The sequence below is a fragment of the Onychostoma macrolepis genome, chromosome 19, assembly GCF_012432095.1.
Source record: "Onychostoma macrolepis isolate SWU-2019 chromosome 19, ASM1243209v1, whole genome shotgun sequence".
Lineage (NCBI taxonomy): Eukaryota > Metazoa > Chordata > Actinopteri > Cypriniformes > Cyprinidae > Onychostoma > Onychostoma macrolepis.
Genome location: NC_081173.1, coordinates 26,572,991 through 26,593,097, shown reverse-complemented (window position 1 = coordinate 26,593,097; position 20,107 = coordinate 26,572,991). Strand labels below are relative to the sequence as shown.

The window sequence follows — 20,107 nt, the reverse complement described above, 5'->3', positions numbered from 1 at the left end:
TTCCATTTGAAGAATTTTAAGTCTCTTGAGTCATATGTATGTATATATGAGTGATCGTTTCCTCATGGTCGTGCAGAAAGAAGCCTCCGTGAAGTTCCATGTGCTGTTGACCTCCTATGAGTTGATTACTATTGACACGGCTGTTCTGGGCTCCATCGACTGGGCTTGTTTGGTAGTTGACGAGGCCCACAGACTGAAGAATAATCAGTCAAAGGTGAGATCAGCATAGATTATGCAATAATGATGTAGTTAAAATTACTGATTGGTACATTTTTGTGGTGGTTTGAGGTTGTAATGCTTTGCTGTGGTGTTTTTAGTTTTTCAGGGTGCTGAACAACTACCCGCTGCAGCATAAGTTATTGTTGACTGGAACTCCTCTACAGAACAACTTAGAAGAGCTTTTCCATCTGCTCAACTTCCTCACACCAGAGAGATTCAGGTGCGTTTCTGATTCATTTCAAATCTAAAGATCATGCTGTCTTGAAATACTGTTTAATATTATGTGATGGTATTGCATAAATAAAGAAATTAAATATATAAATAACAATCATATTATAACACGTATAATTCATTTATTATAATCATGTTATAATCATTTATTGTAATTTTCATATTTATTTTAGATATATATTAGGGGTGTAACGGTGCACAAATATGACGGTTCGGTACATACCTCGGATTTAATGTCATGGTTCGGTATGATTTCGGTACAGCAGGGGGGAAAACTAGACTTTTTTTTTTTTTTTTTTTTTTTTTTTTATATAAATAAACAGTGTTTTACTGATCAAGTTGCTCTTTCTTTAAATATATTCAGTTATAGTTTAAATTTTCTTAGTGATAAATCTACCTCAGCTTATGCTTAACTATAGGGAGCCCTTTTACATTATAAGGTTACAACTAGGCCTAACAACTTAACCCAAACTTAAATTTAATTACTATTTATTTTTAAATAGATGATCAACACTCAACTTAAAAAAAAAAAAAAAATTGTATGCAAACATGTAAATTGCACAAAATGCAGTTTTTAAATTAACTTATAAATAATAAAATTTCTAGGTTATTTGTTAAAATATATTCAATTACACATTGGCTGTCATAGCATGTTTCATAACAGATTAATTTAAACATACATTAAATAATTAAGACTAACAGGTTTCGTGAAATATAATGAGTATATGGTGTAATTTTTCGCAAAATGCTCCTCTCTAGACTTAATTTCGATGATGAACTAAGGAGCTGTGGACACTGATGACTTGCTGAGATAAATTAAATGCTAGAGGTCGACCGATAGTGGATTTTACCGATACCGATAGCTAGGTTGGACCACACTGGCCGATACCGATTAATCAACCGATAGTTTTCAAAATGGATACTGAAAGAGAGCTAGTGCTTTACTATTTAAAAAAAAAAAAAAAGCAGCAACAGTACTGAACCATACTTTGTAAATGAATAAAAATATTAATATTATTTACTATATTGATCATTTAAGTTATTTCATAATTTGCTAATGTTAAAAGAAGAAACTTTAAAATGTAAAAATATAGCCTATTAGTAGCTAATAGTGAATGTTGAAATGAAAACACTAACAAGGAACAATACTTCTACAGTTTTCATTAATGCTACGAATGGACTTTTTTTGTTAAGTGTTACCATTTAATTTCAACAGTCATGCTTAAAGATGGCCATGTTTAAATATCTACACAAGGCCATAGCATTAAAATTACATGCATATGGATATTGTATGTGTACTCACACACTTTATTTGCTTCTATTTTTTAACACTTGATAATTATCTAATCAAAAAAAAAAAAAGTTAGTCGCGCAGCGCTGCGTCTAGGAGAACTCAGAGGTATCACACACACACACACACACCAGACGCTTTGCGTTCAGATCAAGTGGCGGTCTAAAACAATTTATTTAAATCACCAAACGGACATAAGTTTGCTTCAAGAATGAACAATGTGGCATAAATGAGTTTGAAGTTCGGTGTTTAAAAAAACAGAGCAAGTGGAAAGAGAACGCGCAATCTATTACAGCTCTCTATATGAAGCATACCGACTTTATTAGAGCCACAGAAAGACAAACGTTTTGCTGAAAAATGCACAATACATAATTTATAGCCTAGGGTGAAGTTATTATATACATTCACAACGATTTGGGACAAATATAATGTAATTTAATAGAAAACTATGTGAATGGCGCTCTGTTCCGCGGCAGGCTTTTCTGTCGGCTGTATTTAAATGCGCATCTGGAGTTTCCCGCTCTGTGCAGCGCGTCAAAATAAATAACACGTGCTGTCAGTGATTTCCGCCTCTAGAGGCCACTCTCGCACTGTATAATGCCAGCGGACCCTTCTCAGCCACTCCAGCAACGGTTGCAAACCGGAAAACTATCGGCATGGATTTTTGCCGATAACCGATAGTTGTGGCAATCAACTATAGGTGCCGATTAATCGGCAAAACCGATGAATCGGTCGACCTCTATTAAATGCTACGTGACATTTTATTACCACGCTGTTTTGTTGATGTCTTTCCACGCTTGAAACACTGATTGAGCAATTACATGAGGCATGAGATGTTAAGTCATGTTTATTCCTGGCTCAGACCGGGAACCGGAGCTGATCGCTGCCGCTTGAGTCAATGCTTGTGTTGGGTTTATACCAGCACGTTTCAGAAAAGGCTCTCAAAGGCGTTTATACAGCGATCTGTCATGCCACAAAGACTGTCAAAACGCCATTTATTGTTTGAATTTCCTGGGAAAAAAAAAATATATATATATATATATATATATATATATATATATATATATAAAATATATATTTGTGTATATATATAATTGTATTCATACACATGCGTGCGAACCGAAATACGTGTACTGTTACACCCCTTAATTATTATTTTTTATTATTATTATTTTTCATGTCTTCGAAAGACCTATATAAAATTACTAAATTAAAATGAGTTAAATGAATCTCACAGTGCACTTATTTTAAACAACAAATACAAATTTGTTTTAAAAAATTTTAATCTGGATGAAATTTGTTTATAAATATTTATTAGTAGTAGTAGTAGTATTAATTTGTATTTTTTTTACAAATAATTTTTGCAAATAATGTAATAGAAATCTTTTCGATGTGAATTTGTTTGTATAGAGCTTCACAAATGTTACAAACCTGCTTTACATTTACATTTACATTTATGCATTTGGCAGACGCTTTTATCCAAAGCGACTTACATTGCATTCAAGTTACAGTTTTTACATTTTATCAGCTCTTGCTTTCCCTGGGAATCGAACCCATGATCTTGGCGTTGCTAGCGCCATGCTCTACTATTTGAGCTACAGGAAAGCTTTACATAAATTGTCAAACAACCAGTGAGGAAAAACAACCGTGGCAATAGAAAACTCCATTCATAGAAGCATGCAACTATTTATGAATATTTGTAAGTTGTAAGGAAGCATAAATGAATACTTGAAAATCTGCATATAGTTTTATGGAAGAAAAAAAATCCTGTTCCTGAAAAACATTTCAAATGGATCCCTTTAGCACCATCTGGTGGCCCCCTGGGTATCTGCAGACATAAATGAGACCGTCTTTCTCTCTCATTCTGCAGTAATCTTGAGGGTTTCTTGGAGGAGTTTGCTGACATTGCCAAGGAGGACCAGATCAAAAAGCTTCATGACATGCTGGGACCACACATGCTCAGGAGACTCAAAGCTGACGTGTTCAAGCACATGCCTTCCAAAACAGAGCTCATCGTCCGAGTTGAGCTCAGCCCCATGCAGAAGTGAGTATGTGATGAGGAATGGACTGAGAAGTACGTTACAGGAGCCAGAGTTTCTAAATCTTTCATCTGTGAATCCAGGAAATATTACAAATTCATCCTGACCCGCAATTTTGAGGCTCTGAACACTCGGGGTGGAGGAAACCAGGTTTCTCTGCTGAACGTCGTTATGGACCTCAAGAAGTGCTGTAATCATCCATATCTCTTCCCCGTTGCTGCTATGGTACGGTCCTCTTTTTCTGTGCCTTTAACTCTTTCCCTGCCAGCGTTTTTAAAAAAAGTTGCCAGCCACCACCAGCATTTTTGATGATTTTCACCTAAATTTGACGGCCCTCAGAATATTTTCTGCTATGAATATAAGAACATATTATATAACAAAATAAAGAACCAAGCCTCTGCTTTTAAACAAAAAGAAACTTTTTTTATTCTATCTTCATGTGTTCATGTTTTATCACCATTTGAATGCAGATGGGTTCCATCAAAAATACAACATTTTGGACAAAAAACTGAGAAAAATGCATTTTTATCAAAGTAGTGCATTTTCAAGCAAAATGCATTCAGATGTCATATTCTTTCACCTGTAAATAATTATATGAATAATTTAAATTGCATTCAATAAACAGAACAAACAGACACACACACAAACATATACATACATATGATTATACACACACACAGGCTACATACATACATATGCATACATATACTGTGCACGCACGCACATGCATACATATTTACTTGCATACAGATAGATAGATCGCGCCCACACACACACACACACACACACACACCCCTCTTCATATCGACAAATCGGTTGCAACGACTGATGTTTCTGTGTCTGTAAATGCATCTCTCACTGACTACTTCGTCCCGATCAGATTCAAAATGGTCAAAACATGATCTACATAGGCTATATGATCTATATATGATCTACATTTTCTCTGATCCTTCCATTTATGCCGATCGTCTTCTATTTGCACCCTAAAGACCCAGAAGTCTCGTAACTCATTCAGGACGTGCACTAGGGCTTTCCTTACCATAATACACCTAGAACGAGATATCTCGTCAATGGCAGGGAAAGAGTTAATATCAGACCAACAACGTGTCATATTATGTGATGTTTGAGTAAATTGCATATTGATGAAATTGAAAAGATCGAGATGTCGTTTGATTGGCTGTGTGAAACAGGAAGCTGCCAAGATGCCCACTGGGATGTACGAAGGCAGCAACTTGACTAAATCTTCTGGCAAACTGCTGCTACTGCAGAAGATGCTGCGGAAACTCAAGGAGGGCGGACACAGAGTGCTCATTTTCTCTCAGGTAAACGAGCATTTATATATTTACTTGCTTGCTTGACCTCTTATCTCTGAGGCAAAGCCTTTTTTTCCCCCAAAAAATAAATATCAATCCTGTCAACAGTGATAAGAAATGTTTTTTGAACACCATATCAGCAGTGTTCCCTCTAATTTTTTTTTCTTGCTGAGCGAAACTTTTCTCTATTGAGTGGATATTTCGGCACCTGAATATACCCTGTACAGCACACACACAAACAAGTGTGTAACTTAACTTTAATGTGCTATATTTGATTTGACCCTTGATGTAACTAAATGATGTAGATTTTAGGTTACCTGAGAAAACATTTTTTACATTACCATTCAAAAGTTTGGGATCAGTAAAGTGTTTTTTTTTTTTTTTTTAAATGAAGTTTCTTATGCTCATCAAGGCTGTATAAAAAAAATACTAAATATTATTTCACAAAATATTGTGGAATATTATTGCAATTTAAAATAAATGTTTTCTATTTTAATATACTTTAAAATAGAATTAATTCCTGTGAAGCAAAGCTGAATTTTCAGCATCATTACTCCAGTCTTCAGTGTCACATGATCCTTCAGAAATCATTCTAATATGCTGATTTATTTTATTTTTTGGGACCTGTGATATTTTTGATAAATAAAAAGTTAAAAAGAACAGTGTATATTATAACACAATCTCTATTTTGAATAAACACTATTCAAAAGTTTGGGGTCAGAATTTTTTTTTCTTTCTTTTTTAAAGAATAAAGAAAGTTAAAGAAACTTTATTCAGCAAGGATGTGTTAAATGGATACAATTGATAGTAAAGACTTATATTGTTAGATTTCTATTTTGAATAAATGCTGTTCTTTTGAACTTTTTATTAATCAAAGAAAAAAGTAACACAAGTAGCACAACAGTTTCAACGCTGATAATAAATCAGCATATTAGAATGATTTCTGAAGGACCACGTGACACTGAAGACTGGATTAATGATGCTGAAAATTCAGCTTTGCATCACAAGAATAAATTACATTCTGAAATATATTTCAATAGAAAATAATTGTAATTGTAATAATATTTCACATTATTGTTTTTACTGTATTTTTTGTTTTTCAAAAATGGCTATTTCTAATGCACAGCAGGAGTTTGACAGGTTTTGTGCCTCTTCTCTAGATGACCAAAATGTTGGACCTGCTGGAAGACTTTCTGGAGAACGAGGGCTACAAATATGAGCGCATTGATGGAGGCATCACGGGAGGCATGAGACAGGAAGCCATTGACCGCTTTAATGGTGAGACCAGAGCTATGCTATGTAACTGATGTGGCTTGTACATTTGTTCTCTCTTGCTTTGTATAAACTCCATTTCTAAGTGTCATAATGAATTGGATTTTTCCTGCTACAGCCCCTGGTGCTCCCCAGTTTGTTTTCCTGCTGTCGACCAGAGCCGGTGGTCTGGGTATCAATCTGGCAACCGCAGACACCGTCGTCATCTACGACTCTGACTGGAACCCTCACAATGACATTCAGGTGAGATCAGGCATCAGCAAAAAATCGTATAATAAGATCTGACTTGGTAAATTCATCCACACTAGTGGTTGGTGTTTTCTCTTGTAGGCCTTTAGCAGAGCTCACAGGATTGGTCAAAACAAGAAAGTTATGATCTACCGCTTTGTAACCAAAGCCTCTGTAGAAGAGAGAATTACTCAGGTACACTACAATATTTATTTAAATATTTTTTGCCAACACTGTCTTTTGAATCTAAACTGACTGGTTTATATTTAATCTCAAGGTGGCCAAGAAGAAGATGATGTTGACTCACTTGGTTGTGCGTCCTGGATTGGGCTCAAAGACCGGTTCGATGTCCAAACAGGAGCTTGATGACATTCTCAAATTTGGGACAGAGGAGCTCTTCAAAGACGATGGAGAAGGTGTGGCTGGAGTTACAAACTTCTTTACTTTATACCAATACAGTTTCTCACCTAAAGAACTGATGTTGAAACTGGTTGTGTTTGTCTGTTAAGGAGAGAATAAAGAAGAGGACAGCAGCGTGATTCACTATGATGACAAAGCCATCGACCGGCTGCTGGATCGTAACCAGGACGCCACAGATGACACCGAGCTCCAGAGCATGAACGAGTATCTCAGCTCCTTCAAAGTGGCTCAGTATGTGGTCAAGGATGAGGAGGAAGCGGTGAGTGTCAGAGCACTGGGGGCTGCTGGACATGTTGGATAACAGCTGGCACGAGGATTGCACGATTAATCAGCAATTAAAGCAAAATCGTGATATGGCTTAGTGTTGCTTATAACGTGCTTTTTGGGAATGCAATATCTTCCAACCATCTTCAGAAATGTGTAATGAGAAGCACATATGTGACCCTGGACCACAAAACCAGTCTTAAGTCGCTGGGGTATATTTGTAGCAATAGCCAAAAATACATTTTATGGGTCAAAATTATCCATTTTTCTTTTATGCCAAAAATCATTAGGATATTAAGTAAAGATCATGTTCCATGAAGACATTTTGTAAATTTCTTACCGTAAATGTATCAAAACTTAACTTAATTTTTGATTAGTAATATGCATTGCTAAGGACTTCATTTGGACAACTTTAAAAGCGATTTTCTCAATATTTAGATTTTTTTGCACCCTCAGATTCCAGATTTTCAAATAGTTGTATCTCGACCAAATATTGTCTGATCCTAACAAACCATACATCAATGGAAAGCTTATTTATTCAGCTTTCAGATGACATACAAATCCCAGGAGAATTGACACTTGAGACTGGTTTTGTCGTCCAGGGTCTCACATAAACCTTGTGTTTACAACACAAGAGAAACTTTAAGGTCTCCTGCTGTTTTCTTCCAAAATAAAAGCTTGATGGTTTAATGTAATTTTTACCATCTCTTGCTCTTTTTCACTGTTTCCTGTCTCCTCCCTCAGGAAGAGGAAGTTCAGAGGGAGATCATCAAGCAGGAGGAAAGTGTAGATCCAGATTACTGGGAGAAACTGCTCCGACACCATTACGAGCAGCAGCAGGAGGATTTGGCTCGTAATCTGGGCAAGGGCAAGCGAATCCGCAAACAGGTCAACTACAACGACGGCTCTCAGGAGGACAGAGGTGAGAGATGAGCTAATAAACCACACTTGAAGCGTTTTGTCCAGGTTGATATAAACAGCCGTTGAAAGTGCTTTTAAGTTTAAATGTTAATCATGTTTCTTGTTTCATTACAGACTGGCAGGATGATCAGTCTGATGGCCAATCAGATTACTCTGTTGCTTCAGAGGAAGGAGACGAGGACTTTGACGAACGAACAGAAGGTGAGACCAGCATGACAATGATCAAATACAGGATTTTTTTTTTTTTTTTAAACGTTTAAACCCCTTTTCTGAGCCCAATTTTTCCACTGTTTACTTGCAGCCAATTCACGGCGACCCAACAGGAAAGGCCTCCGAAACGACAAAGACAAACCCCTGCCCCCCCTGCTGGCCAGAGTGAGCGGCAACATTGAGGTGAGTGAAGGATACCTGGGATTTGTTTTTTTTTTTTAACTCATGTGTTTTGAGTTTAACATGCTAAAACTCTTTGGATTTGGCAGGTGTTGGGTTTCAATGCTCGTCAGAGGAAGGCCTTCCTGAATGCAGTGATGCGTTATGGAATGCCGCCTCAGGACGCCTTCACAACCCAGTGGCTGGTCAGAGACTTGCGTGGCAAATCAGAGAAGGAGTTCAAGTAAGTTTGAGCTCATTTAGTGTTTTTTGTTTAAGTTTACAACTAGGTTACGAATATTATATAAATGGGGAAAAAATATATGATTTGTGTTAGTTACAAACTGTGCAAGATGTCATCGGTTCTTGGCCTAACTTTATTTTTGAGGGTGTTTTGTAAGTATTTTAAGGTTGTGACCAGATTAAAAATATTTCACAGGAAACGGAAAACTGTGAGCATGAGTTTATTTAAAAGATTGCAAGAAGTCATAGTTACAGGTTTAAACTCTTGTGTTTTCTTCGTAATTAAAATGTTTAACATACAAATTTGCACTACGGTTCAAAAGTGTTTTTTTTTTTTTTTTTTTGGAAAAATAAATTAATGCTTTTCAGCAAAGATGCATTAAATTAATCAAACCGAAGTCTGGAGTAATGGCATAAAATGGCATAAAGCATGAGACTTCTTTCAAAAACATTAACAAAATCTTTAAACAGTAGTGTATATGACTATATATTTCCATTTAGTGGAATATATGTATTTTTTATGTTGCGGTCAGGTTAATCACATTAACTCCATTTTTTGTTGTTTGGAGACATTTATCTATAAGCAAAAGGCTCCTAGAAAAATAAATACATAAAATCCTAGCTAAATATTCATACTCTGGGTGTCTTAGATCTGTGAACTGGTTCTAATGGTATTGTCAATGTCTGCTTTGTCTCAGGGCTTACGTCTCACTCTTTATGCGGCACTTGTGTGAGCCTGGTGCAGATGGTGCTGAAAGCTTTGCCGATGGCGTTCCCCGGGAGGGACTGTCACGGCAACACGTCCTTACTCGTATTGGTGTGATGTCGTTGATCAGAAAGAAGGTAAATGAGTGATGTATTGTAGTTAACATGCAGTACAAAAGCCAAGGAGTTTACAAACAGATCATATGAAATTTGCAAGATGCACAAATAGCAAAATCCATTTTGTGTAGATGTCTAATTGTCTTCCTTTTTCAGGTACAAGAGTTCGAGCATGTGAACGGTCAGTGGTCAATGCCCTGGATGATGGAGCTGAACGAAAATAAAACAGCATCCACCATCGGCAGTCAGCCTGATTCCCCCAGCAAAACGCCCTCTACTGGCACTCCAGCGGACACTCAGCCCAACACACCTGCTCCAGGTACCGCATATGCCACAACCTCTCAGATTGCTGTTAATATAAGCTTGCTGTTAATATTAATCCTTTGATTATTTGTTCAACAGATGGTGTTTCCAAAGCAGAAGATAGTGGAAAAGATAGTGGAAAAGATGGCGATAAAGAAAAGGTGAAAAATGGAGACGGTGAGAAGGACGCAAGTGAGAATAAAGACAATGAAGTGAGTACAAACAAACTGTCTGGATCTGTTTAAAGCCTGACACACTCATGGTTAAGTTATTTTGTTCTTTGCTTGGGGATTAATATATAAAGCAGCGATTACTGTTAGTGTAACAACCTGACTCCGCTTACACTGCTGAGTGATGGTTCGATGAATATAAACGTGCTGCACGCTTTAATTTCACCAATGAAATAAACACTCAACAAATATGACAGTGGTGAGAAAACAGCAGATAAGAAAGCATCTGATCATAGCGATGAAGGTGATTGCAGCAGCTCGCAATTTCAGCACTCCAGTCAAATCGATTGCTTTAAAACAAGCAGTATTAGATATTAAAAAACCGTCTGTTTCAATTGGAATTACAACTTTGATTTCGATTTATACTAAAAAGCAGCCTCTCCTGTGTGTTCATGTTTTTACTCACGTCTGACCTCGACGGATTGAACAGAAGAATTGAAATAGAGATTTCCATGACACAGAAAGACTGTTATGTTTGATTGTTAATAAGCTAATTCTGTTTCTTCTTATCAAAAGGTCATTGCCATTCCTGATGAAGATGACGAAGCTTCTTCTGCTTCTGAAGACAAAAGCAAAGACAAAGAGGAGAAGGAGAAGGACAAAACGCCTGAATCCTCTTCAGAGGGAGACAAAGCTGATGGGAAGCAAGATGAGAAAGAGGAAGAGAAAGTGAAGTCTGGAGACGCTGATGAGAAGACCATCGACAGCAAGCCCAAAGGATCTGAGGCTGAGAAGGAAACTTCAGACACCAAAGGTGAACAAAAATGGCATTTCCAACCCATTTGACCTTGATAATATGGGTTTTCAGGGTTGAATGGGATCAAAAATGTACTTTGTCTGAACATACAGTTGCTAATTTGTTCATATGCTTTTTTTTTTTTTTCAGGAGAAAAGAAGGACGATGAACCTGAAAAGATGGACACTACCCCTGTTACAGATGAGAAGAAAGGTTTGTACCACCTGACTGGATCTGGAATGATAATGTAATTTGTGGATCTCACCTACACACTTTACTAACTTTGTTGTTCATTTCGCTCCAGGTCAGAAGGAAGAGAAGGAATCTGGTAAGACGGAGGAAGCGGGGAAACTGCAGAACGGAGAGAGTGCCAAAGAAAGCGCAGCAGGAGCAGCAACCGAAGAGAGGAAGAAAGCCAAAACACGGTTCATGTTCAACATCGCAGATGGAGGATTTACTGGTAAGATCTCCTGTTCAGACGGTCTATTTTAGAAATTCTTCTCAGGTTTTGTACTAGATTTAAAATTAGGTAAAGATGTTTTAGACATTATGACCCAAAAACTTGGAACCTTGATTAGCTGACTAGTTTTTAAAGATGCAGCTTTTGATTTAATATATTGTAAGTCATTGTTTTCTTTTCCCCATTCATTTTCTCTGTTTTTAAAATAATTATGCTTTTACCTTCCTAATGTTTTCTAGATGTTTCTACTGTGAAAAGCACTTTGAACTGCATTTTGTTTAAAAGTTATATACATTTATTTGAACTATTTTAATTTCATTTAATCTGTTTGTTTTTTAAACTATTTTTAAACTATTTTAACTTTTATTTTAATTGTATTATTTGAACTACTTTAACTTTTATTTAATTTTTTTAAATCTATTTTAACTATTCACATTAGCTATTAGTGTTGTATTGGCCATTAATTAGTAAATTACCTATTAATTAACTATAATGTATTTATATTATTAATTTGATTTTATGTATTTATTGTAACTATTTTAAATATTGTAACTATTTTATTATTTTAACTATTTATTTTAACTCTTCATTTATGATTCACTGAACAACAAAAATTTGTATTTTACTTTTAAATATTATTATTAAATGCTAAAAAGGCAAAATTATATCAGTCTTAACATAATTACTTGCCAACATGCCATAAGTTTGAGCATTTGTACTACATCTTATTTGTATTTTTTCACAGAATTACACTCCCTGTGGCAGAATGAGGAACGAGCCGCTACAGTCACCAAGAAGACCAATGAGATCTGGCATCGTCGCCACGACTACTGGCTACTTGCTGGCATCATACAGTATCCTTAAAAAAGCCAGCTTTCAGCGTGCAAGTACAGATGTGAGTGTCTTTCAGATGCGTTCAATGACGAGCGGAGCACGAGATCTTCCTCAACTCACTGTCTCAGACACGGTTACGCTCGTTGGCAAGATATTCAGAATGACATCAGATTCGCCATTCTTAACGAGCCCTTCAAGGGAGAGATCAACAGAGGAAATTTCCTGGAGATCAAGAACAAGTTTCTGGCCAGGAGATTCAAGGTATAATGAAAAGAATTGAATTTTTCTTCTACGTAAGTGAAGACATTGGAGTTAGTAAGACCGTTTTTGTTTGTCTCCTGTAGCTGCTTGAGCAGGCTCTGGTGATTGAAGAACAGCTGCGCAGAGCTGCGTATCTGAACATGACTGAAGACCCTTCTCACCCCTCCATGGCTCTCAACACACGCTTCAGTGAAGTGGAGTGTCTGGCCGAGTCCCACCAGCACTTGAGCAAGGAATCCATGTCCGGAAACAAACCTGCCAACGCCGTCCTACATAAAGGTGCGTCATCTGACCTCGTTTTAATTTTCAACTTCTGACTCATCAAGAAGCTGACGCTTACTGATTTCTTGTGTGTGTTTCTGACAGTACTGAAACAGCTAGAAGAGTTGCTCAGTGACATGAAAGCAGATGTCACTCGACTCCCGGCCACCATCGCCAGGATACCTCCTGTCGCCGTGAGGCTGCAGATGTCTGAAAGAAACATTCTCAGCCGTTTGGCCAGCAGAGGACCAGACATACAGTCTCAGCAGGTACACAATCACCTACCTGTACTGCTGGGAATTTAGCTTGGACTCTATCAGATTTTCAAAGTCTATAGTTGTATTTTGAAAATTGTGCCTGTTTGCAAGCTGAATTATGCATTAGATTTATATGTTATCTTTAAGGGGTGTGTGTGTGTGTGTGTAGAGTTGGATGGATGGAGATGGGTACAGATGTCATCTTTAAGGTGAATATATAAAAATATATTAAAGTAAAAAAAAAAAAAAGTTTACCTTTTTAATTTAATATAAAATTAACACACTTTTGGAATTTTTTATTTATTTATTTGTGTTTTTAATATTCATATTTCTTTTAAGATAGCAGACAGCAATTAGGATTTTTACTAAAATACAGTGAGGAAAATAAGTATTTGAACACCCTGCTATTTTGCAAGTTCTCCCACTTAGAAATCATGGAGGGGTCTGAAATTGTCATCGTAGGTGCATGTCCACTGTGAGAGACATAATCTAAAAAAAAAAATCCAGAAATCACAATGTATGATTTTTTAACTATTTATTTGTATGATACAGCTTCAAATAAGTATTTGAACACCTGTCTATCAGCTAGAATTCTGACCCTCAAAGACCTGTTAGTCTGCCTTTAAAATGTCCACCTCCACTACATTTATTATCCTAAATTAGATGCACCTGTTTGAGGTCGTTAGCTGCATAAAGACACCTGTCCACCCCATACAATCAGTAAGAATCCAACTACTAACATGGCCAAGACCAAAGAGCTGTCCAAAGACACTAGAGACAAAATTGTACACCTCCACAAGGCTGGAAAGGGCTACGGGGAAATTGCCAAGCAGCTTGGTGAAAAAAGGTCCACTGTTGGAGCAATCATTAGAAAATGGAAGAAGCTAAACATGACTGTCAATCTCCCTCGGACTGGGGCTCCATGCAAGATCTCACCTCGTGGGGTCTCAATGATCCTAAGAAAGGTGAGAAATCAGCCCAGAACTACACGGGAGGAGCTGGTCAATGACCTGAAAAGAGCTGGGACCACCGTTTCCAAGGTTACTGTTGGTAATACACTAAGACGTCATGGTTTGAAATCATGCATGGCACGGAAGGTTCCCCTGCTTAAACCAGCACATGTCCAGGCCCGACTTAAGTTTGCCAATGACCATTTGGATGATCCAGAGGAGTCATGGGAGAAAGTCATGTGGTCAGATCAGACCAAAATAGAACTTTTGGTCATAATTCCACTAAACGTGTTTGGAGGAAGAAGAATGATGAGTACCATCCCAAGAACACCATCCCTACTGTGAAGCATGGGGTGGTAGCATCATGCTTTGGGGTGTTTTTCTGCACATGGGACAGGGCGACTGCACTGTATTAAGGAGAGGATGACCGGGGCCATGTATTGCGAGATTTTGGGGAACAACCTCCTTCCCTCAGTTAGAGCATTGAAGATGGGTCGAGGCTGGGTCTTCCAACATGACAATGACCCGAAGCACACAGCCAGGATAACCAAGGAGTGGCTCTGTAAGAAGCATATCAAGGTTCTGGCGTGGCCTAGCCAGTCTCCAGACCTAAACCCAATAGAGAATCTTTGGAGGAGCTCAAACTCCGTGTTTCTCAGCGACAGGCCAGAAACCTGACTGATCTAGAGAAGATCTGTGTGGAGGAGTGGGCCAAAATCCCTCCTGCAGTGTGTGCAAACCTGGTGAAAAACTACAGGAAACGTTTGACCTCTGTAATTGCAAACAAAGGCTACTGTACCAAATATTAACATTGATTTTCTCAGGTGTTCAAATACTTATTTGCAGCTGTATCATACAAATAAATAGTTAAAAATCATACATTGTGATTTCTGGATTTTTTTTAGATTATGTCTCTCACAGTGGACATGCACCTCGATGACAATTTCAGACCCCTCCATGATTTCTAAGTGGGAGAACTTGCAAAATAGCAGGGTGTTCAAATACTTATTTTCCTCACTGTATATTCTATTTAAAAAATTAATGTAAGTTTTGAATTGTATACACAAGCAAAAGTGTTTTATAACAGTTTTAGAAAGTATTAGAGTAAAACGTATAGTATTTTATTAAATGTATATATTTGTATAATTTTAGTATATGAATATATAAATATTTATTTTCAATTATTCATCCCGACAAGTGGAATTTTTAAATCCAACTAAATGAGGAAATGTTTTTTTTTTCCAAAAGGTGTTTTATAAATATATTGAAGTTAAACAAATATAGAAGTAATATTTCATGTATAATTTGTTTACATGTAATATTTATATTTATAGAATTTTATTTTTAAAGATGGCAAATGGCATAAACACAACTAAATGAGGAAAGACTAAGTGAAAATAAAAAGCCACAGCAGTAATGGAAAAAAAAAACATTAACATTTTTATTTTTAAGTTCAGTTAGTTGTAGATCCGTTACATATTAAGTCTGTAAAAGAGTCACCAGTAATGTTTTCAGAGAAATCATTCAATTTCTAACTTGACATGCTCTGAATTAGGGTGTGTTTTCGAAGTAAAACCTGAGGCCATGCATTTTATTGACCGAAACCACAGGATGTAGTCTTTCCCCCATGTAACAAAAAAGTTATGTGACATCTAAATTGAGCTCAATGTCACATCTATCCATACATAAATTATAGACGGTAACAAGTACAGAAATAAAATGGTAAAAAAGACTTTGACATTGTCAGTGTTTTAGGCACTTGCTGTATTTCAGTCATGAAAAGACTGAATATTGAATAAAGCCTCATGCTGCAGTTTTTCCTTCGAGTTGTCGCATATCATTGCTCTGTTAATAACTGGTTTTGTCTGTGTTCACGTTGCCAGGTCCAGCAGTAGCCTGCAGCAGACGCCAGTCCACAGAGCGCCGCACACCATGTCTACATTCCTGATTGCACATGATATCTCGTCTTAGCTTGAATACACACCCCTCGTACTGTCCGCTCAAACCTGGGGGCTGTGGATATTTGAGCTGTTGTTTTTTATTTTCCTAATTAATATTGTTTACATAATATTGTTGATGATGGTTTTTGGGACCTCAATAAAACTGTTCAATAAAAAGGTTTCTGTTCCTTTTATTCATGTTGTAGTATTATTGTAGATGGGTTTGTTTCTTCATCAGAACAGATTTGTGTAATGTAGCGTTACATCACTTGCTCACCAATGGATCCTCAGCAGTGAATGGGTGCCGTCAGAATGAGAGTCCAAACAACAGTGTTTGATCTGTGCATGTTTCTCTCCTGATTCAATATTTTGGATAGAGGAGTCATATTTTAGCTGAAAGTGACAATTTAAAGTTAAAATAACTTAATGTTGATTTGTTTCTTACAAACACACAGCTTTTCACTTCACCAGCTGTTAATTGATGGACTGGAGTCGTGTGGATTACTGTGATGTTTTATCAGCTGTTTGGACTCTCATCCTGACGGCACCCATTCACTGCTGAGGATCCATTAGGGAGTGTAATGCTAAATTTCTCTCAATCTGTTCTGATGAAGAAACCACAAACTGCATAGGAGAGCTGATAACAAAGGATTTTGTTAAATTACTAGTTTCAGCAGTTTGATGCATCCGCATTAAGTAAAGAGCACACTGACACAAACTTCAAAAGAAAGTTTCATTTCTATTTATTCAAATTCACTTCACCATCTTACACTTTCAATATCAGCATGTCTCCGTAATCCTGAATCTCCTCCTGATCTTATAATTCATAGTAACGTGAGATCTGCAGCTATTTTAATGATAGTCTCCTCTTCTTCAAAAAAGCATTTGACTAATAAATGGTTTAAATCTGTTCCATTTAATCTTCACCATCCCTATCCACCTTGACCGAAGATAACATCAGTCCAAATCCATGTACCTCCAAAACCCCTCAAACTGATTCTGAAAACATCTCCGAGTCACTCTGGACCAGTGGTCTCGCCCTCATCATCCTCATCCTCATCCTCTCCTCCAGAGATGTTCTGATTCATGCGGGACAGCAGCAGAGGAAGATTTATTAGACAGGTGTTTTCCTCTTCATCATCATCATCATAATCTTTAGGAGGGTAGAAGCGACGAGCTTTGGCAACAAAATCCTCTGCAGCGTCCAGATAAATCAGCCGGTCCTGAGCCAGACATAAATATTAGAGGTCAAATCGAGGAAGGAGAAGTCTATCTTGAGCATAATCTTTTAGATGAGATATTATATATACATTTTGTATAAAAATATATACACATCTTTTATTAAATCTTCTCACTGCCGACCTAATTGTTTAAATGTTTAATTCATCATTATATTAAATGTGCACACCAGTGTTATTTTAGAATCACTGAGACATTATCAGTTTTCAACATTTTAAATCGGTTTTATTTTTTATATTTACCACTTTGAGTTTAACTGTAGTTAAAATTTTTCTAATTGTGTCATGTTTTGTCATTTTTATTGTTTTTTTAATGTCTAAATAGTTTTTATTTGCATTTCGATGTTAGTTTTAGTTATATTAATTCAAGTTAAACTGAAAAATAAAAAAAAGTTGCCTTGGCAACTAACTGAAATTATTTTTAGTTTTTAAATTTGATTATATTTCAGTTAACATTTATTTCAAGAACACATTTGAATTTATATATATATATACATATACATACACACACACACACATATATATATATAAAATAAAAAATTATTAGTTTTTTAAAAATATATTTTTTTGTGTTTTCTGAAAGTTGTGCATTGGTAGTTTATTTTAAATATTAAACATTTACATTTAATATGATATTTGATTTATATTTATAAATATATTTATATTTAATATTAATAATAAATAAATTATATTTATCTAATAAGAATATTAAAATTCTTTTTTTATATTAAATGAAATTAAATAATACAATATCAAAACTATGCCCAAACCACCTCACTTTAAATAGCAATGAACTGCACTGATGGAGCAGTACACATTTGTAGTTTCACATTTACTTCTGCTCTAGACAGTTATGGATTGTTCATACTTGTAGTTCGAGACGCTCACCAGGATGAAGAGGTATCTCTCGGGTGGAGGCTCTTTGCTGTTGAATAGGGACGTCTCGGTGTGGAGGGTCTGTAGCAGGCTGCGGGCGACCGCTGTGTTTCTCATGCGGTCATATGATGCGGTGGCAGACACAGTCAGCAGAGATTCGGCTTCAGCCATGAATCCTGAGAGAAGAAACCCAGCATCTCAATGACAGACTGTCCCTGGATCACTGGAACATCATCTCTGACACATAATCTCTCACCCAGATTCTCCAGGATCATCTTCCATTTATCTCGCACCTCTCTCCTCATGTCTCTCATGGCCTCGATGTCGATGCTCAAACGCCGGTAGCCCTGCAGGACAGAAGACACGACAGGACTCAACTGAGCCATCAAAACTAATGCGCTCATACCTACAAATACCTTACTTTAGTTCTACTCAACTGGGATAGGTTTTAATATCGGAAAATGACAAAAATATGAGGATTCAAGTTTTTTAATGCAACCTTTCTTATGTTTATTTCTATATTTTTTTCTGTTTATACATACATACATGTGTACATAAATCATAAATACACACACAAACACACACAGTATGAATTTAAAAAATATTTACATGTCTATATTTATATAATTTATATTATAAATAAATATATTTAATATATATATAAAAAAAAATTCTGAAATATATGCAAGCTTTTTTTTTTGCGCTTAATCTTTCCTTGTTTAGTTGCATTTGAACCCAACTGTAATTAATTAAAAATGAAGATAATAATAGTAATAATAATAATAATAATAATTATTATTATTTTTAATAATAATTAATTAATTAATTAATTAATTGTATAATCAATAATTGTGGGCTTTTGTCATTTTTGCGTCACTTATTGTTTCTGTAATAAGACAAATGTGACAAATAACAGGATTAAGGTTTATATTTCATAGATTGCTATCTATCTATCTATCTATCTATCTATCTACACTGAAAAAAAAACGATTCATTGAATTTACTCAATTTTTTTAAGGTAAGTGGTTGCAATCAATTTATTTTAGCAATTAAAATACATTATTATTATTATTTTTTTATTAAATGTAGCTAAAATAAATTGTTTGCGACCACTTACCTTAATTGTTTTTTTGTTTTCGGTGTACATATGAACCCATTTGGAGAAAAACATAATAAAAGTGAAATAAACAAATAAATAAACAAACAAACATACGACATTAGAGCATCGCATCTGTGTTTAAAGGCAAATGTTGTGTGCAGGTCACACCTGAGAGCCTCGCTGGGTTTGGGCTCTGCACTGCAGCAGGTTGTAGAGCGTGCGGTCGTCGTCCCTCTCGGAGTGGGAGGGGTCTCCAGGTTCACTCCACAGGTTGGTCTCTTGGTCCCGCCTTTTTTTCGCCTCGCGGTCGAAATATTCCAACGTGTCGTGACTGACACAAACACAAACAAAATGTAAAAATACTGTCACCTTATGAGGACGTCGAGCCTTGAAACAGCCACGAAAACAGTGTAAATATCTGAATTAGTGTGTTTGGTATTACCCTGTAATTTGCGGGGAGACCGTTTCTTTTTTTGTTTTTTGTTTTTTAAAAGAAATGACTTAACGTTAGCCTATGTTTTTTTCTGTCAGGCAGCGAAAATATTGGTAAAGCGGAAGTACGTTGGACTGTGAGTACTTAATTAAATATTTATGAAGTAGGCCTACTATATTTCCACATGTTAATGCTAACAGAGTTGAAGAGTTAGCTGTTGAAATTTGTAGTAGCCTATGTAAGTTTATGCTTGTAGCTCAGTTTGAACCAAAGTAATCTGCTAAGATTTCCAGTAAAAAAAAAAAAAAAAATGTAAGAAAGCAGAAACACAAACCATCAACAGTCAGACATGATTTAAAAGACTAAGTAATACCTAAGTAAAGGTCTCTTTTCATCCTCCTCCTCCTCATCCTGACAGCAGCAGCAACAGCAGAATCGTATACAGAACTTCTTGAAGGTGGCACCCATCCTCAAAATACAAGACTAGAAGATGGAGAAAAAAAGTTCACAAGACGACTTTTAAAAAGCACATCTGCCTCTCCAAGAGACTAAAGGTGAGATTTCTGAAGAAGATGAATATAAAACAATCAAAAACTC

The 20,107-nt window shown here is 36.2% G+C and overlaps 2 protein-coding genes and 1 long non-coding RNA gene across 3 annotated transcripts in view; 2 read left to right on the top strand and 1 right to left on the bottom strand.

Annotated features, from left to right (window-relative positions):
- Positions 1 to 16,041, top strand: part of chd4a (chromodomain helicase DNA binding protein 4a) — a 31,341-nt gene extending 15,300 nt beyond the window's left edge. Inside the window, exons 17-41 of the mRNA XM_058752930.1 lie at positions 77 to 214; positions 318 to 439; positions 3,612 to 3,785; positions 3,864 to 4,005; positions 4,971 to 5,102; positions 6,254 to 6,371; positions 6,484 to 6,608; positions 6,696 to 6,788; positions 6,871 to 7,009; positions 7,103 to 7,272; positions 8,022 to 8,199; positions 8,313 to 8,399; positions 8,500 to 8,591; positions 8,678 to 8,811; positions 9,509 to 9,653; positions 9,789 to 9,951; positions 10,035 to 10,147; positions 10,682 to 10,919; positions 11,052 to 11,114; positions 11,206 to 11,361; positions 12,107 to 12,215; positions 12,324 to 12,456; positions 12,540 to 12,735; positions 12,823 to 12,986; positions 15,808 to 16,041. Of these exons, the coding sequence (XP_058608913.1) occupies positions 77 to 214; positions 318 to 439; positions 3,612 to 3,785; positions 3,864 to 4,005; positions 4,971 to 5,102; positions 6,254 to 6,371; positions 6,484 to 6,608; positions 6,696 to 6,788; positions 6,871 to 7,009; positions 7,103 to 7,272; positions 8,022 to 8,199; positions 8,313 to 8,399; positions 8,500 to 8,591; positions 8,678 to 8,811; positions 9,509 to 9,653; positions 9,789 to 9,951; positions 10,035 to 10,147; positions 10,682 to 10,919; positions 11,052 to 11,114; positions 11,206 to 11,361; positions 12,107 to 12,215; positions 12,324 to 12,456; positions 12,540 to 12,735; positions 12,823 to 12,986; positions 15,808 to 15,819 (3,336 nt within the window). The 3' untranslated portion in view covers positions 15,820 to 16,041. The remainder of the gene's footprint in view (positions 1 to 76; positions 215 to 317; positions 440 to 3,611; positions 3,786 to 3,863; positions 4,006 to 4,970; positions 5,103 to 6,253; positions 6,372 to 6,483; positions 6,609 to 6,695; positions 6,789 to 6,870; positions 7,010 to 7,102; positions 7,273 to 8,021; positions 8,200 to 8,312; positions 8,400 to 8,499; positions 8,592 to 8,677; positions 8,812 to 9,508; positions 9,654 to 9,788; positions 9,952 to 10,034; positions 10,148 to 10,681; positions 10,920 to 11,051; positions 11,115 to 11,205; positions 11,362 to 12,106; positions 12,216 to 12,323; positions 12,457 to 12,539; positions 12,736 to 12,822; positions 12,987 to 15,807) is intronic.
- Positions 16,042 to 16,583: 542 nt separating this feature from the next.
- On the bottom strand, positions 16,584 to 19,993 carry mreg (melanoregulin). The gene is made up of 5 exons (XM_058752941.1): positions 19,884 to 19,993; positions 19,246 to 19,408; positions 18,235 to 18,325; positions 17,991 to 18,154; positions 16,584 to 17,087 (listed from the first exon to the last, which is right to left on the bottom strand). The coding sequence occupies exons 1-5, from the start codon at positions 19,976 to 19,978 to the stop codon at positions 16,881 to 16,883; spliced, it is 720 nt and encodes a 239-aa protein (XP_058608924.1). The 5' UTR covers positions 19,979 to 19,993; the 3' UTR covers positions 16,584 to 16,880.
- Positions 19,377 to 20,107, top strand: part of LOC131525393 (uncharacterized) — a 49,553-nt gene continuing 48,822 nt past the window's right edge. The window contains exons 1-3 of the long non-coding RNA XR_009267203.1: positions 19,377 to 19,487; positions 19,609 to 19,646; positions 19,929 to 20,064. This is a non-coding gene — a long non-coding RNA (uncharacterized LOC131525393). The remainder of the gene's footprint in view (positions 19,488 to 19,608; positions 19,647 to 19,928; positions 20,065 to 20,107) is intronic.

What these genes read in the sequence shown, in the direction of transcription:
- mreg (XM_058752941.1), bottom strand. Translation starts at nt 19,978, where the DNA reads ATGGGTGCCACCTTCAAGAAGTTCTGTATACGATTCTGCTGTTGCTGC. An exon ending in GAAAAGAGACCTTTACTTAG is followed by an intron (nt 19,409 to 19,883) that starts GTATTACTTAGT and finishes TGTTTGTGTCAG; the next exon opens with TCACGACACGTTGGAATATT. An exon ending in AGAGATACCTCTTCATCCTG is followed by an intron (nt 17,088 to 17,990) that starts GTGAGCGTCTCG and finishes TGTCTGGCTCAG; the next exon opens with GACCGGCTGATTTATCTGGA.